The sequence below is a fragment of the Vanessa cardui genome, chromosome 10, assembly GCF_905220365.1.
Source record: "Vanessa cardui chromosome 10, ilVanCard2.1, whole genome shotgun sequence".
In the NCBI taxonomy this organism is placed as follows: domain Eukaryota; kingdom Metazoa; phylum Arthropoda; class Insecta; order Lepidoptera; family Nymphalidae; genus Vanessa; species Vanessa cardui.
In genome coordinates, this window is record NC_061132.1 from 1403127 (window position 1) to 1420330 (window position 17204).

At 33.6% G+C, this 17204-nt stretch overlaps 1 protein-coding gene across 1 annotated transcript in view; it reads right to left on the reverse strand.

The window, feature by feature from the left end:
• Positions 1–17204, reverse strand: part of LOC124533170 (nuclear pore complex protein Nup88) — a 100192-nt gene that overhangs the window by 26677 nt on the left and 56311 nt on the right. The window contains exon 2 of the mRNA XM_047108337.1: positions 11730–11899. Coding sequence (XP_046964293.1) covers positions 11730–11899 — 170 coding nt within the window. The remainder of the gene's footprint in view (positions 1–11729; positions 11900–17204) is intronic.

Below are 17204 nucleotides of genomic sequence, written 5' to 3' on the forward strand. Positions count from 1 at the left end.
CATAAGAATTGGCGACCCCAATTTGCCATCGATACTGGTAATACAGTCCACTAGCTCAAGGGATTCTCCCCAAGGTAAAGGGATAAAAGGGCGACTTTTTGTGTGATCTACTCATAAATCTCTCCAACGCGGCCCGATTACAAAACTTGAGAACCGTGGGAATTTATTCTTTACGTATTGAAATGGTATTTGAATGTCTTGAATATTTGCTGTTTAATTTGGGCCGTCTTTAACCTATTAGAGGCCTTGGGCATATCATGAAAATGGGCCTCCATAGAACACTATTTTGTTAGAATAGATAAAGAAAGTAGTTAAACAAGGTTATAGATTTATTTTTTACTTTTTATTAACAATCACATATTTATATTATTCTTATCTATTCCATCGCCCGGGGTCCTGGGCACTTGCCCAAAGTGCTCAATGGGAAAGAGGGACCGGTATTTAATATAGTATAGATTAATTATAAGGTACATTATTGGTTCTATAACATTGGGTTTTGATTATTTATATATCTAGATAGATAGTCAAAGCTGAGAATATGTTAAAAAAATTGTGGCTAACAGTTGTCCACTAAGTACACGCACACTAGTAAAGTAGTATGATTTTTGGTGTGTCTCAAGCGCAGCTGAAACGCACACTGATATAAAGACGTTTCGTTTATTTTAGTACGATCCTTTTTTTTTTCTTTTAGATACACATTAAAAATCATCATTTGAGTTGAAAATTATTATATGGCTTACATGTATTATGATATTATATATTAATAATTATTCGCCGCCTGCTATGAAGATATTGAAGGTATCGGTTTTAAAAAGGAATTATTGTAAGTTTACGTACGATTAATGTATAAGCTATCTAATGCGATATGATTTATCAAGTCGTACTGGTAATTCGGAATTTAACGTGCATCAAACTTTTCAAATTATACTACAGTCAAAAGATTTAGCTATTGAGTATGGTAAGTGGTCACCATCACCCATAGACAATGACGCTGTAAGAAACATTAACTATTCCTTACATCGTCAATGCGCCACCAACCTTGGGGAATAAGATGCTATGTCCCTTGTGCCTGTAGTTACGCTGGCTCACTCACCCTTCAAACCGGAACACAACAATACTGCGTACTGTTGTTTAGCGGTAGGATATCTGATGAGTGGGTGGTACCTACCCAGACGAGCTAGCACAAAGCCTTAAGTAACGCATAACAAATGTCAATAACAACAAGATCGCTTTATACATAATGTCGAAATGTGTGCAGCCTCTACATTTTGATCATTAACCATAATCCCTATCTTACCGACGAACCGCTATGTTTACAACGTCCGATGTCCAGTAGTCAAACACCCTGAACAAACTTAGCCACTGTGTTTACATATCGGCCACTTAATATTTGTTGTCGTGTCTATGAGATTAAGCCATCCCATAGATGGGGTATAAACAATACCTCTTACACGAGTAGTTATGTACCCTATTTTAGGTTGTCTAGTAAAACAATGGACTTTCAGTGATTTTGTTGTTCCAATAACAAATTTAATGAAGAATTTAGTGTTTGTCTTGAAATTTGAATTGAATTAATTCGAATGTTACTTTTTTAAAAAGCCTTTAATTAATACATTGGTTTTTATTTCTAAAAATTGATTTTTTTGAGATTGTAGACTTCGATACGGTTCTATCGATTCTTACGTATTATGATGATGTATTTTTTCATGGAGACGGATTCAGGATAATTGATGACTTTTTATTGTAACTCGTCACTAATTGACATTTCAGTAAATAACACTTCTGTCAGGTTTTGTTAACATATTAACCAAATGTTCTTCGTATTAACGTATATCAATACGATCGAATCGAACTTGAGATGTTTGGCTTTAACTTTTCAAGGCAAGACAAAGTATTACTGTCAATATCCTGACAATAAACTGAAAAATTGTCGTTAGAAATTACACGTTGATTGGACTTTGCGTAAGGCCATCTGTTTAGATACCCATTCATCATATAGTCTATTTCAACCCTGCAATAATTAGAATAAATGTGTTCAAGTTTTAATGATGAGTGAGCCAGTGTAACTATTGGTACTAGGTACATAAAATCATTCATACATATTTTACAAAATTGGTATCGCGTTGCAGATAAAATTGATGGTTAATATTCTTTACTTCTAGAAATTACATTTTACCATAGTCATTAGCCAGTCCGCTTAACTGAATAGTCCGGAATTTGACTCTAGGGCCTCAGAATCAGTAATTTAATAAATTTAAATTAATTACTTAAATCAAGAACAGGAAAAGCGAAAACATCACAATCACGTAATCCATCTGCGTTTACGATGCGGAATCCACAAGTCAATTTGTCTTTATCCGTATAGGGTGATCTGAAAGGCGTTGGATCGCTTCCCGGGCCGGATTAACCGGTAAATTGGTTAAATCAAAATCACGCACCTATCCGTTCCGATCTGTAATACTTACGACTTTTAGTGATTTTGGAATACCTTAAACATGAAATTACTTCAACTGATATTTAATTTATATTGATTAACTTTATTTGTTAATATTTAATAATAATAAATAACTTATTTGTTATCAATGTTTTTGAAGTAATTAAATTTCCAATTATCGATCATTACAACTTATAAGCAGTAGAGTATCACGAAAATCATAAATATCATTGAAATCGTAGTTAAGCGTGAGTCTACTCATCACTATACGCCCTAAAAGTTCTAGTTAAAATTACATATTATTTACAACAAATAGTAATGAAAGTAAAACGTAAACATATCCATTATTATAATTGTAAACGATACAATTAAACACACACATCAATACAAAACGTTAGGAATCTTCATCTGTGTAAGTGTTGTTCTTCTGAAATTTCGCCAACCGAAGTTACAAGTTCCTCACCACGTATTCAATTCCAATAGATCGTAATAAGATTAGCGTTGTCACACGGGCGTTAGATAAAATAGTTTGTGGCCTATAATTGGGGTTGAGATCGCATCCTAATTTCCCAAAGCAAATACCACTGCAATACCACTCGATAAGGCTCGATTTTCGTGTTCCGTTATTTTGTTGTGTGGTCATCACTCGCATGACTAAGCAATATCGACTTGGAAGGTGACGTCGGGACGTATGATGGAATTTGAACTTAAGCAACAAGACGATAAGATTGTTTTTCGATTGGCAAATAACGTGGATAGTTTTCTCCGATCGGGTACCGTTTACAAATTGGATCGGTCGTGGGTAAATCAGGGTTAGCCGTAATTGAGTCTTACAGGATCATTCGGTTTACGATGTCGGTGGAGGCGGTCAAAGGATTACGGGAATCTATCTATTGATCTCGGAACAAGTGTTTGTTTTGTCATGTTTGCTTTGATATCGCTTTTGGTTTGACGACAATCCTAACTTGCGGAAAGTGAATTTGCTTGTTTGTTACGCTTCAATTCTTAACTACTTAACCGATCAACAACAACAACCTGTAAATTTACTACTGCTGGTTTCAGGCCTCTCCAATTGAGGAAAAGGTTGTGGAACATATTCTACCATGCTGTTCCAATGCGGGTGGTTAGAATACACATGTGGCAGAAATTCTATGAAATTAGACACATTTCGTCACGATGTTTTCCTTCACCGCCGAGCACAAGACGAATTAAAAGGCCCTTAATATTCAGTGGTGCTTGCCTGTTACCTGTAATCGCAAGTTAAGATGCACGCGTTATAACCACTGGGACATCGGCTCTTAACCGATTATTGTAAGATTTTCCATTTACTTCTTGTGGACTATTGAGTATCAAACCGCTTGAGCGAAGGGCTGAAAATAGTATTTGTATAAAATTTGCTTCTCGTCCTAACTCCGTACATATCCTAACATTATTAGCTGTTGCATCCTTCTGACGGTCAACTCGTAACGTTTGAATTCAAAAGCGGATTGTAAAGAAGCGGAAACTTTTGTAAATTTCGCATTTCTTTTCATTAAATCTATTCATCGAGCACAAAAACAAAAAACATAAAGCAACACCTGAACAAAATATGTTAAAACAACGGCCGATTCAGAAGAAACAGTGAAAGAACAAAAGGCCATTATTGTAAACAATAAACAAGTCTTTGGATACGAGAGCCAACAAATACGAAACAAACTTGGACGGAAACAAAGCGTGGGTTCTATTCCCGTGCGAAGCCCGCTTGTTTGAACAGGATCGGATACTGTTTGGCGTCCGTCTGCGACAATATACGTTTAATTACTTGAAGCCCTGAATCGTCCAAGAAACAAATGGTAAGAAAAAAATATGGCTTCAATATTAAGATCTGAAATCATATAAGTTTGAGTAAAAAATAAAGAGTTGAAATTAATGTTTAATACAGAACACGGAGATTTTTAGAAATGGTATATGCTTGATTTGATCATCAGACCAAATAAATATATAGTTTATAAAACATTTTCTTCTAGACTGATTCTTAGTATCAAATATGCAATTCTGTCAATTGCAATTCATGAATTAAGAAAATTATATGTTATAAATACAATGTATACTCTAACACTCAGAAATAATGTAGCTTTAAACAAGTGACAAAAAGTTTAGAAGTAGATTATCTGCTCTTATATTACCCCTAAATAAAAACAAATAACAATATCACTAAATAATACTGGTTGAGATAATATATATCATAAAATACCTACTTATAATTTATTATTTACTTAGTGGCTTTGTGCAATACTGTGTGAGTAGGTACCACCCATTAATTAGATATTCTAACGCCAAACAGAAATACTCAATATTGTTCTGTTCTGGTTGGAAGAGTGAGTACGCCAATGTAACTACAGGCATAAAGGACACAACATACATATTAGTTCCCAAGTTTGATGACGCATTAGCGATGTGAGGAATGATTTATTTTTAAGCCTCGTTGTTTATGAGCGTTGGTGGCCACTTACCATCAAGTGGGCCAACTCGTCCTCCAACCTATATCATAAAAAAGCGGCTATTCACCAGTTAATAAGATAAAGGATTAACAGCAATTAAGGCGACCCCGTTCACGGGCCAATCACAAGGAAATCTACAGAATTCTGTTTAAAATTTCACCAACAAAAATATAATCGCATAATTTAAAATTACGTTCATTTAGCGTCGGGCTAAATGGAAAATAATGCGCGATAGTATATTAAGAGGCGAGGTACATTCGCTTTGTATCGGGCGACTGCAGCGCACGACGATAAGAAGTTATCAAAATTACGGCGACAACGGCACATTATACACGTTAGGGGCATAAATAAGCGATATAGAACAGGGCTAGACCAGCCCAGATACTTTCTCCTACCACTTAAATATACTGCTGGTAATTTAAAACGTCGTTAGAAATACCTACGAATATTCCAAAAATTACAAAATCAACAACTAGTCTGTAAGTGCATTTCAGATAGCCAAATAAGGTTCTATATATTCCCCAAAATTATTTATCTCTTGGTATTGCTACGCGGGCCGCAAAGATATAAGCTGCAGGCCGCATGCTTACGCAGGCAGTGCTTTGGACAGCCCTTATGTAGAATATTTGGGGTTTATTAAAATTTTACAAATGTAGTAGGTGTGTTATGTTAAAAATTCAGCTTATATGTATTGTTTATATGCCATCATTTCACGCGATCATAACTTTTAACAGTAGTTCATTTTCATTTTTAATCGATTTAAAAAAAGAATGAGGTATCACTCAGATGAGCGTTTTTTTATGTTTTTTTTTTTTTAATTTACACACACAGTCATAGGTAAGCGATTCGGTATAGCTTAGGTTGAGAACAATTGGATACCAAATGTTAGCAATAGTCGCGCTTTTTAATAAATAAAATTTAAAAGTAAATTTTATGACAGCACCAATGTCTATGGATGGTGTGCCACTTACCATTTGTTTAGTTATATCATAAAAAAGTATCTTACTTTTTTGTAATAATCAGTCATTGGTCGAACTTTTATTATAATAATTATTACGAGAAAATACGTAAAAATAAGATGTCCACTCTTTTATTAACACTAGTTCGTGATTAGCAGCAAAACAGAACAGCGGATGGCGTTGCTGTATCTCATATGGTTCGTTTGCTCGTCTGAATTGAGAGGCAATACATAATAGAAGAGAGAAAATTCTCTTATGTATTTGCTTAGTTGTATAATATGGAAGATGATGAATAAGTATTGAATGGAAATCGCTCATAAATTTACCGAATAATTAAAAACGTAAAATTTTTAATATTTTTTTTGTTCATAGATTATTATAGAATAAGGTAAAGATTAAATAAATAAATATGGGACAACATCACATATATTACTCAGATCCCAATGTAAGTAGCTGAAGCACTTGTGTTATGGAAATCAGAAGTAACGAAGGTACAAACACCCAGACCAAAGACAACATAGGAAACTAATGGAAATCTACATCGACTCGGCACGGAGGTCGTCAAAAACCATTCTTTCATGGACAATCCTAAAAAAAGGAAAATCGTTACAAGTTCTTTCGAGAATGTTACACTCGAGGACTTATTATCATATTTTTGATATCCAGAATCCAGCTCCGTGGCTAAACGATATGTCCATAAAGTGCAATGTCAACTCAAGATTTGAAATCCCTGCAGACGGCAACTTTAGGCGAAACATCTTAGCATAATTAGCGGCAAAGGGGGTGTTTATTGCTAATATTAGTTGTAAGGATTATTTCTAACGGGCGAGGCGGTGTAGTGCGCCTTTTAACTGCTATTATCATAAGTCTGTCTGTTGCTTTATATCGTACGATTTGTCGTTGTATGAAAATTTTGTCGATCGATTTGATAAAGACTTTTGTCACTTCGTTTTCGCTCAAATCAAATCAAATATACTTTATTCAAGTAGGCTTCAGTAAAGTAAGTAAAGTAACAGCCTGTATATTTCCCACTGCTGAGATAAGGCCTCCTCTTCCATTAAGGAGAGGGTTTGGAACATATTCCACCACGCTGTTCCAATGCGGGTTGGTGGAATGCACATATGGCAGAATTTCGATGAAATGAGACACATGCAGGTTTCTTCACGATGTTTTCCTTCACCGCCGAACACGAGATGAATTATAAAGACAAATTAAGCACATGAATCAGCGGTGTTTGCCTGGGTTTGAACCCGCAATCATCGGTTAAGATGCACGCGTTCTAACCACTGGACCATCTCGTCCTCACATTTTTGGTACCATGGTCGAAAGTCGTATCGTGACCTATTCATGTAAGTATAGCTTGAATTAACGTTTTGATTTAACGTTTATGGCTTATATTAGTCGAACGGATCATATGCTAATTTCCTTTATCTAGATTATCTCGAGCTTATTCTAAGTATTATAACTTGACGAAGATGACTCGTCAAAACTGTAATTACTAAACATGATGAACGCATAACTAACTGCTAGATTCAATTTCTTCGTGTAAACTAAGCAAATTGGTTATCATATAGTAAGTATATCTACACCCATTGCTTGCAGACAATAATTGGTATTATAAATATGTTATATCAATTATTACAGAAATAACATTTGCAAAACAATATATATGTTACTCAAGGAGAAATTTACTAAAGATCAAAACCGTTTGAAAAATCATAACTATACCGAGTTATGACATTGGTAATTACAGATGTTTGAAATATTATTTATCCTGTATGGGAATAATCCCATAATAATACAAACAACACTTTCTTATCGTCTGTGATAAAATACTGGTAAGCCTTATTTTTGATTGGGTGTTTTTTAACGCGAGATTCAAATGTATTGATTAATAAATCTAAAAGTATTGAAGAATGTTACAGAAAAAAAAGCTTTCCCGGAGCAGGATTCATTGAATTTGTTGAGACGGATACATTTTGTTGTTGTTTATAAATGCACAAAAACCTTGGTGGGTTTTTGTGCATTTATATTGAATATGTGACTGTATATATGTGGTAACACCTAGTTTCGTGAACAAGCCATTCGTAGATAATATCGAAATATCGAGCTCCACCAAATAAAAATAAAAAAATATGTAAATATCCCGTATTAAATATTGTAGTGTGGTACCATTTTAAAAACCGACTGAGATCAGACTTCCATTATAATTGCGAAAGTAACAATGTATGTTTGCTACCTCTTCACAACGAAGACACTGAATCAATTGGTAAGTCAGTAAAGACTGATTTCTATAGAATCATAGGTAAACAATATTTCCCTTCTAAAATAATTTAAAAACAAAACAAATTAATAATTAAAACATCTGAATCTGACAGGCGAGATGTTTAATCTATTGGTTGAACCCGATTCGAATGCACAAATCCAAAAACACACCACCCCGAGACCACCCTTAAGTTGTGGATGCCGGCAAATCTTCGAATTAATTTTACTGCGGAAATATGCAAATATCCAGATATAACCGGCTAATAACATGTACGAAAGAGTGGTGACTTGGGCGCGCGAACGCGATAGATTATTTATTCCTGGAGACATTCACTAGATCAGCTTTTGTTAATACCTACATATGGACTAACGCTGAGAGTCATATGAATGGTCGATGATGACTTAAAATATTATGTAGAATTGATAAAATGTTGCAGTTTGTACTGATATTATAAATAAGTAAATCTGTCAGTTACGTTTTCAAGCTCAAACCGCTGAACCGATTCAGATGTAATTTTGTATGGACGTAGTTGGAGTTCTGGACGGACATAGGTTATCTTTATGACCTTAAGGACGTGAAAAAGGTGAAAATTTATAACATAAATCAATTAATATTGGTATCGGGATAAAATGAAACGAAGGCTTGTGTGCACGGAACAGTGAAGCCACAGTATCAGCTAGTTTGCAATAAATTACAAAAAAATTGACAGCGCTTTCAATATCTTGTATAAATCTTGTAACCGGTAGCTGGTACCCGCAAGACAGGCTTGCCTAGTGCGGGACCACTGGATGTTTTGCGACTATGTTAACTATTCATGTCAATAAATTTATTTTTATTATTTTATTTATCAAAAAAAAAAAAAAAATCAAAGTATACTTTATTCAAGTGGGCTTTTACAAGCACTTTTGAATCGTCATTTAACAATTAAGTGAAGCTACAAAACCATCTAATTCGAATACCTTCTTTTTAAGTCGGTTCATAAAATATAAACCTAATAAATAAGATAAGGATCTTATGACATTGATTTAGTTACATTAACAATTGTCATATATCGTTCACATCGTCATCACAATTGAATAAGAAATTAATCAACAAAATACCTAATAATTCCATAGTTGCCTAATGTCTTAGTGCATAAGACGCGCTGTTTAATTCGTCTCTTAAAGATGTTTTGTTACATAATCTTTGATATAATCGTTACCTCGGGCTAACATTATAGCCGCTTCGAGGAGTTTAATAGGTTTCAAAATTTACCGTGATAGTAGAAAATACACGATGCTTACGTGCCAGCTTTCTCGGGAACTTATCAGGCGTTATTAGATTCCAGGTGTTTAGTTTGGAGAATGCGGTTAATCCAGCCTTAAAGGCGGCATTTTGGTGGAACAATGGTCTTATTAATAATGTTTATTAAATTATTTGTTATGTCAATATGTGATCATCTTCATCTTATAGTAATTTTAACTCCAATTGTTTTACGAATTACTTTGATGTATTCCAAGAAAGTACTAGACCATAATTAGATTTATATTCCGTGCTATTGCAGAGTAAGAAAACCTAGGTCAGTTTTCAAATTAATTCCTTTGTCAAGTCTTAAACTCTTAGTACCTTTTGAATCTCAACATCAAATCATTGCGACGCAATATGTCATTTTCAATCGGTAAAGCATATAGTCGCTCAAACTGAGCACACGAAAATAGATCTTACTAACAACTAGTGGTGTCTTCAACGAAACAACGTTTATTAAACAGATTTTTCAAGTAGTTCGAATCCTATGACAGGTTTTGCTTTGATTTCATTTTTCACTGTAAACTTTAAGTTAACATTAGAAAACTGTATTTGATTTTTTTTCTTATACAGCCGAAGTATTGCTCTCTAACTAGCCAGTAACATATTCCGCGCTCTTATATTCATTCATTATTAATCATAACAACTTAATAAATTACAATCAAGGATTAAAATGAGATTATAAACGATTTTAATTGCAGCTATCGTCACATAATCACTGGAACAAAAATCGGCTCAAGCTACTAACTTATAACAATTGTTGATTAATGTGTCTTCATTTAGGAATTCATATTTTTTTACTTCCAAAGGCAACATATAACAATTGTTGATTAATGTGTCTTCATTTAGGAATGCATATTTTTTTACTTCCAAAGGTTTGATGACAAATTCCAAGAAATTGAAAACGTCATTTCTCACGAATGATGAATGAATACCCTAAGGTCACTCTTCAATGATATAGTACCAATACAATGTTAAAGATTATTTGCTTTTACTCACCCTGTGATTAGAATAGGCAATGATATGGTTTGTAAATATCAACAATTATACATATATAATATACTAGTTGTATATGTCCTTCCTTACAGTTCAAGTTTGCTTCATACAAAATGTCATCAAATTCGGTTCATTGATTTGACAGTGAAAGAGCGACATACAGATGGACAGATTTACTTTCACAATTATAATATTAAATTATAGATGCATAATGTTTATCTGAACTTAAGATATTACCAAATCATGCATAGAAATGCTCCGCCAATGTCTTCTTTCAAGTATTTCAATTACATACTCGTATGTCATTAATTTTGGACAGATTTATATTTTGATTTCTGATTCATAATAATATATAATTATTAAAAAAAACAACAAAATTGAAGTTAATTAAGAGGTGGTACAAGTGTGGTCCGCGAAATTTCATTAAAAAAGTTTACCTATGTATAACTTGGCCCAAATATAAAGTCTTTAGGTACTTTCGGTAGTTGAACAAGTTATATCAATAATATAAAGCTTTATATTTCCACCTTATAATCCAATATAAACATTCCTATAGGATTACCGATGTTAGCAATCCGGATACACTCAAGTTCCGGCGGAAAACGAACTGTCTATGTTTTTTAAAGCACTTGATTTTAAATATTTAAAGTGAAATATTAGCTGCTTCAGAATGACTGCGAATAAACATATTTACTCATTACTGATACTTATATGGCTTTATAATTAGCCACTAGACCAACCAGGTAAAGCGCTACACTGATGAATAGCGCTCGATACTACCTTAGCGCCGCCCAGTTTTAACAAATACCGCCCCTCCATTGAATTTTTTTAACTGGTAAAATGCTTCGATACATAAATATACTCCTTTATAGCAAGAAATAAATACATTTATAAGAAATGTATTTTCGAAAGCGCCAAGACCTTGTTGTGAGATCCGAGATGGCTCAGTGGTTAGAACGCGTGCATCTTAATCGATGATTGGGGGTTCAAACCCAGGTAAGCACCACTGAATATTCATGTGCTTAACTTGTGTTCATAATTCATTTCGTGCTCGGTGGTGAAAGAAAACATCGTGAGGAAACCCGCGTGTGTCTAATTTTATACAAATTCTGTCACATGTGGATTCCACCAACCCGCATTGGAACAGCGTAGTGGAATATGTTCCAAACCTTCTACTCAAAAGGGAGAGGAGGCCTTAGTCCAGCAATGAGAAATTTACAGGTTGTTGTTGTTGTAATTTTGTCACCTCTGAAAATTTCCCGCGTGCTATATAATCCATTGCTGCTGATAAATCAGCTATGGTAACTTACTTGCATAAAATAGTTTGGCTGCCGGATTCGAATAAGCCGTCGCGACCCCATCTCGACGGCAGCTCGGCGACTGTAACGCCTCTGGACCCCCAGACGCAGAGCCGACTTCCGCACTCACTGCTTATGATATGCTCGACGGTGAACGCTGGTAGCGAAAGTAGGTGCAGTTTCTATAAAAAATAATAAAATAATTAAACAAATAATTATTATTATTCATTTTGTAATTTATAGATTTTCTGATATGGGTACAATATTTATTTACAAAAGACAAGACAAAACATTTTTAAATTTTGTCAAAAAATAGCTTGTTGTTTTATTTATTTCGAACAAACTGATATCCGTATTATAAATTACATATTAAAAACATATATATGCTTCACTTAAATTATTCGAGATTATTATGCCATAAAATAGCTTACAAAATAATTAGTCAAGCTTTGTTCGACCACTGGCCAAAAATATTTACAATAATAACATATACCTACATTATACATATATAACTTTGTAATATCTATTTCAAATACATCTTCAATGAAATATATAAATAGGTAAACAATATATACTTTTAAATATCATTCTAACTAATTCAACTCGACTTCGAAGGCAAAGAAGCTAGAATTCTCCAAGAAATTTAACTATATGTAATTATATTTATGATTTTAATAGTTATATGAGGACGTAAATATCTAACTAACATTTATAACATATCGAATAAAAGGGCCCATAACTCGCAATCTCGAATTCAAAACGACAGCCGATAGCAGCCAACTATCTCGGCGGCGCCTTGAAAATATGATTATGAAACTTTTTTAATCAATAAAAGAAGCAAAAAAGCTTGCTACGCTTCCTGACTTTTTTCCTCTTTTTCGCCTTATTCCTCATTACAACGTCGCCTCGGTTCGTTTCCTCTGACGTCATACTTATAATCGTTTATCGTTTGATGGCGCCCGCGGTCCGCCGCATATTACCGAAGGAAATTGAAAAAGTTGTGTTGATCACTGGGCGAGAGATCCAGGAATACGGGGATGAAGATGTTTTAGCGTTGTATTCGGATGCAATAAGAACTACTTAAATATAAAACAATATACCTAATATATATATTTTTATATTATCCGGGTAGACATATGACTCCACTCCACCTGATGGTAAGTGGAAATGGAATCCAAACGCGAAGACGACTAGTACGCACAGCAAGAATGAGCTGCACTAGTCACCCTCGCCATGCCCGCCCGCAAGATGCCTTCATTCACGCCTCGTTTGAAGGCACGCAGGTTATAAGAGGAGGGGAACACGTGTGCTGGTAAAGAGTTCCGTTTTGGAGATGCGATCAAGAAAAGAGTTGAAATTTGTTTGTCGCGGTGACATCGCGAGCCAGCACGCGTATAGTACGACACAAATTAGATGTAGCATCGGAAAATTCAATAAACCCGATTAATGACGATTTATACAACCAATAGCTCCCTATTACGCCATTCGACGCTGTTCGTCGCTATAGATGGTCTCGTCAGTTCAACCCGTGAGAGCGAGTGCATATAAATCGACGTGTCAAATTGATGGATATGATTTTACAAGTTATTACGTTTGTGTAAAGATAATTTTCACATAAGATATAAATATTGATAATTTGGGATACTTAATTCGAAGTGATCGGTTTTACGAATTTTGCCGATGCCACATCTAAGTTGTGTCGTACTATATATATACATAAATAATTTAATGAACGATGAATGGTTTTTATAATATCCACGTATTCATACGGTTTTATGAAATCTTCGTACTTGAATGCATGCAATTATTATACGAGAGCGTTTTTGATTCTCATTTTGTAAATGTCAGTTTTACGTGAAGCCATTCGCTGTGTATGTTCGAACGAGAAAAATCGTGATAAACTCGAAATTTACCCTGCATTTTAGTTTAAAAGGAATATTATGATTATAATGGTAGTCTGATAAAAGTCAGTAATGGTATAGCACTATAGTGCTTGTAAAATTTTCTTATATTTTATTTTTATTAAACATGTCCTATAGCTGAGATAAGGTGTTCTCTTCCATCGGGGAGGTTTGTAGTAAATTAAATACGTCGCGAGTATTTCCCTTAATGTATGCCGTTGTTTTCGTCCGTATTCACCATTGAAATCACCCAATTTGCAGCATATAGCTTAGCAAAATATATAAAGGTGTACTTATATAAAAAAATTAGTAAATTGTAAAAACTTTTCGATATCAATTTCTAATCCAAAACTTCAGATTTGTTACCTAGAAATAAATACATGCATGTAATCAAAATATTTTTTTATTTATTTAAGCATGCTTTTGTAAGCACTTTTGAATCGTCATTTAACAAACTATATCCAGTGAAGCTACCACCGGTTCGGAATGCAAGTTCTACCAAGAAGAAGTCGTAAGGAGCTTAGTATGAAGCTAGTACGTAGCGAATATGTGGATATGCTATAAAAAAAGTAGAGTGATAAACGAAAAAGATCGAGTAATATTACAGATCTTCCATTTACTGCGGTAGATCTAAATGAGAACCATTCCGCGTAACAGGTATAATGTAAACAAAGGGAAGTGCATTAGCCAGTGATTATCGAAAAGAATCGAAGTTAACCCTTCCGTTTTCGCTTCGGTCGTTTGAACCCCCGCTAGAGGTTTAGAAGGGTCGGTTTACAATTAATTGCCATTTTAAATAATCTAGTTAAATATATTGTTTCTTTTTTTTATGAATATTATATTTGGAATGATATTTTAAAACATTTTTAAGATTAAACGTATTTCGGTATTTATACTTAAGTCAGTACTGAAAGCCTGAACCTAAGGTTGTGTAACTTGCTTCAACCTTCTTGATGTTGTTTAAGAAGTGATTTTTCAATACATACTAGTTTTTAAAAATATAAATATTACTTATTTAAAGCTGTATTATTAATGTAAAAATAAAAACTGAAATCAACTCAAAAATAACACTATATGCATATTAAGGATGATCGCCAGTAGACCTGATGGCTTATATATCAATCAATTGTGCAGTTTCTAACAGAATGGTGCAGCAGTTATTGTTAACATTTCTTTTATTTTATTTTTTGTTCTCTTTAGTATTATTTATTGTACTAACACTAGGATAAGATAATTGTTACTAACAAAAATGGACATGTAGTATGAAATAAATGATTTATTATTACATTAATTACATGCACCGTACATGTATCAAAATTTATATTTGTGGTCCCATAGATTTGCTCGCTTGCTTACATCAGCATTAAGGGGTTGGCTGTTAACTATTAGATACAAAAGACAAGTTTACATCACAACAAATTTCATCAAACTCTGTTCAGTGATTTGACCATGAAAGAACAACATATAGTCACTTTCGAATTTATAATATTAGTATACATACAACGTTCTTACGTAAATAAAGGTAGGCGTAATTAAAGCTGTACCAAGATAAATGCAACCATCATTATCCAATCATACGGAACGGTAAGCGATATTATATATGCAAATATAACAAGTAAAATAAAAATAAAGGCCGGGGATTTCCAGGGTGGGTTATTAAAATTCGAGATGCACGTACATCGCTAAGCCTTCCACAATTAAACGAAGGTGGGTCTATCTCGGTGGGGTGGCGGGCGCAGGGTTATTTTACCATATTTAATAAAATAATACAAAAATTAAAATATTCAACCCGCGTCAGACCGTGTATCGCGATCGGTGCCCCGGACAGATATATTTTTTTTTTCTACGCCATTTTGTTTTACGTGACCGGAGATGTGCTACGCGAAGATTATAGCGTTTGTAAAAAATAATTAATACTTGCACGTATATATTTGGCACGATTGGAATTTTAATTACTATTTTAATAGCAAACATCAAATCTTTAAATTGTTGACTTAGACGAGTTGATGTTTTCAAGTAAATGAAAAGCAGAAAATGTATATCTTTATATGTGTCAACAATAATTATTATTTAATGTAATATATTGTAATTATTTTCAATTAATGCAATAGAATTAATTAATTAATTTAAAAATAATTAAACTAAGAAAAGTGAAAGTCATTATTCGCTACTCATGGCTAGATGGCGCTAGGAGTGGCAGATTGATATTACGTTTGTTTCTTTTTTTATTATTTATATATTGCCGTTAAATTTGTTTATAGCATATAAAACAAAAATATAATCTTTTTAATTGCATCTTTGATTTATAACCTTAAATGTAACTCATAATTAACTTTTTATTCGTAATTGTGCATCAAAGGCAGAAAATTGTTTAATATTTGTCAAAAATTAATTGTAAATTAAATAGTTTTATGAGAAAACAATTCTTTAGACGTGTATATTAATTAATATTAACTGTATCTAAGACTGCACCCTTTCTCACAAACGGGCGAAGGCACACTATTATTGAATTAAGATGATACTATGGAACTTAACAAATTGATTCGTTTGTTTTCACACATTCAGTTTAAAAAAATATTTAGATTATTTTATTATTCATTCATTAATGTATTACTATGGAACAACGACTCTCGCCGTTGGGGTTGTGCAATAAGTTCAATCCGAGTTAGTGGACTTCCACCAAGTCAAGACATTTATACGTGCATGTGTCTTTAGTATTTTCTTTCACAAAAATCAAAACATACTTTATTCAAGTAGGCATTCACAAGCACTTTTGAATCTTCATTTAACAAAATATATAATGTGAAGCCGAAGAGGTGACCACCGGTTCGGGGTGAAAAGACTACCGAGAAAAACCGACAAGTAATCATTAGTTAATCATTTACAACAAAAAAAAGAAATACCAAGTCAATACCATGTTAGTTAAATACAATTATAAAACATCCTGCATGGAAGTCAACAAGTACGAACGTGGATTATAAACAGGTATATCTATTATGTTTGTGTAAAATTATTGTTTGTGTTCGTAAACTCATTTGTGAGTGATATACATTAAAAAGTACTTAAACTTAAGCTGTTTTTATAAACGATCAACAAATACAATAAGTTTACCATTAATAATATTTGATCTGTGTATTATACTCGGTGGTAGAGTTTGGTGTAGTTTGGGGAAATATCATCAGATATTCTACCGCCAAACAGTAATAAACAGTAATTTGATGTTCCAGTTTGAAGCGATGTAAGGAATGGTTAATATTTTTAATAACACCAATGTCTACGGATGGTTCGATTACCATTGGGTTGCCCATATGCTCCTCGACCTACCTATTAGATATTTGTATCTCAAGTATCAGCATATGCAGTAGCTAGTTCAATGCTGGTCCTATCATACTCAGTATGATAAAAACAAATCTGAAGTTGATGAGAAGGGTAATAATACTCAATAGAAAGTATCACACATGTGGCATTATATCATCATTAAGTTTTCTATTTTGTCTTGGGTCTGGGTGTTTGTGGTTCCGTCATTACTTCTGGTTTTCCATAACAAGTGTTTGAGTTACTTGCAATTGGATCAGAGTAATGTACA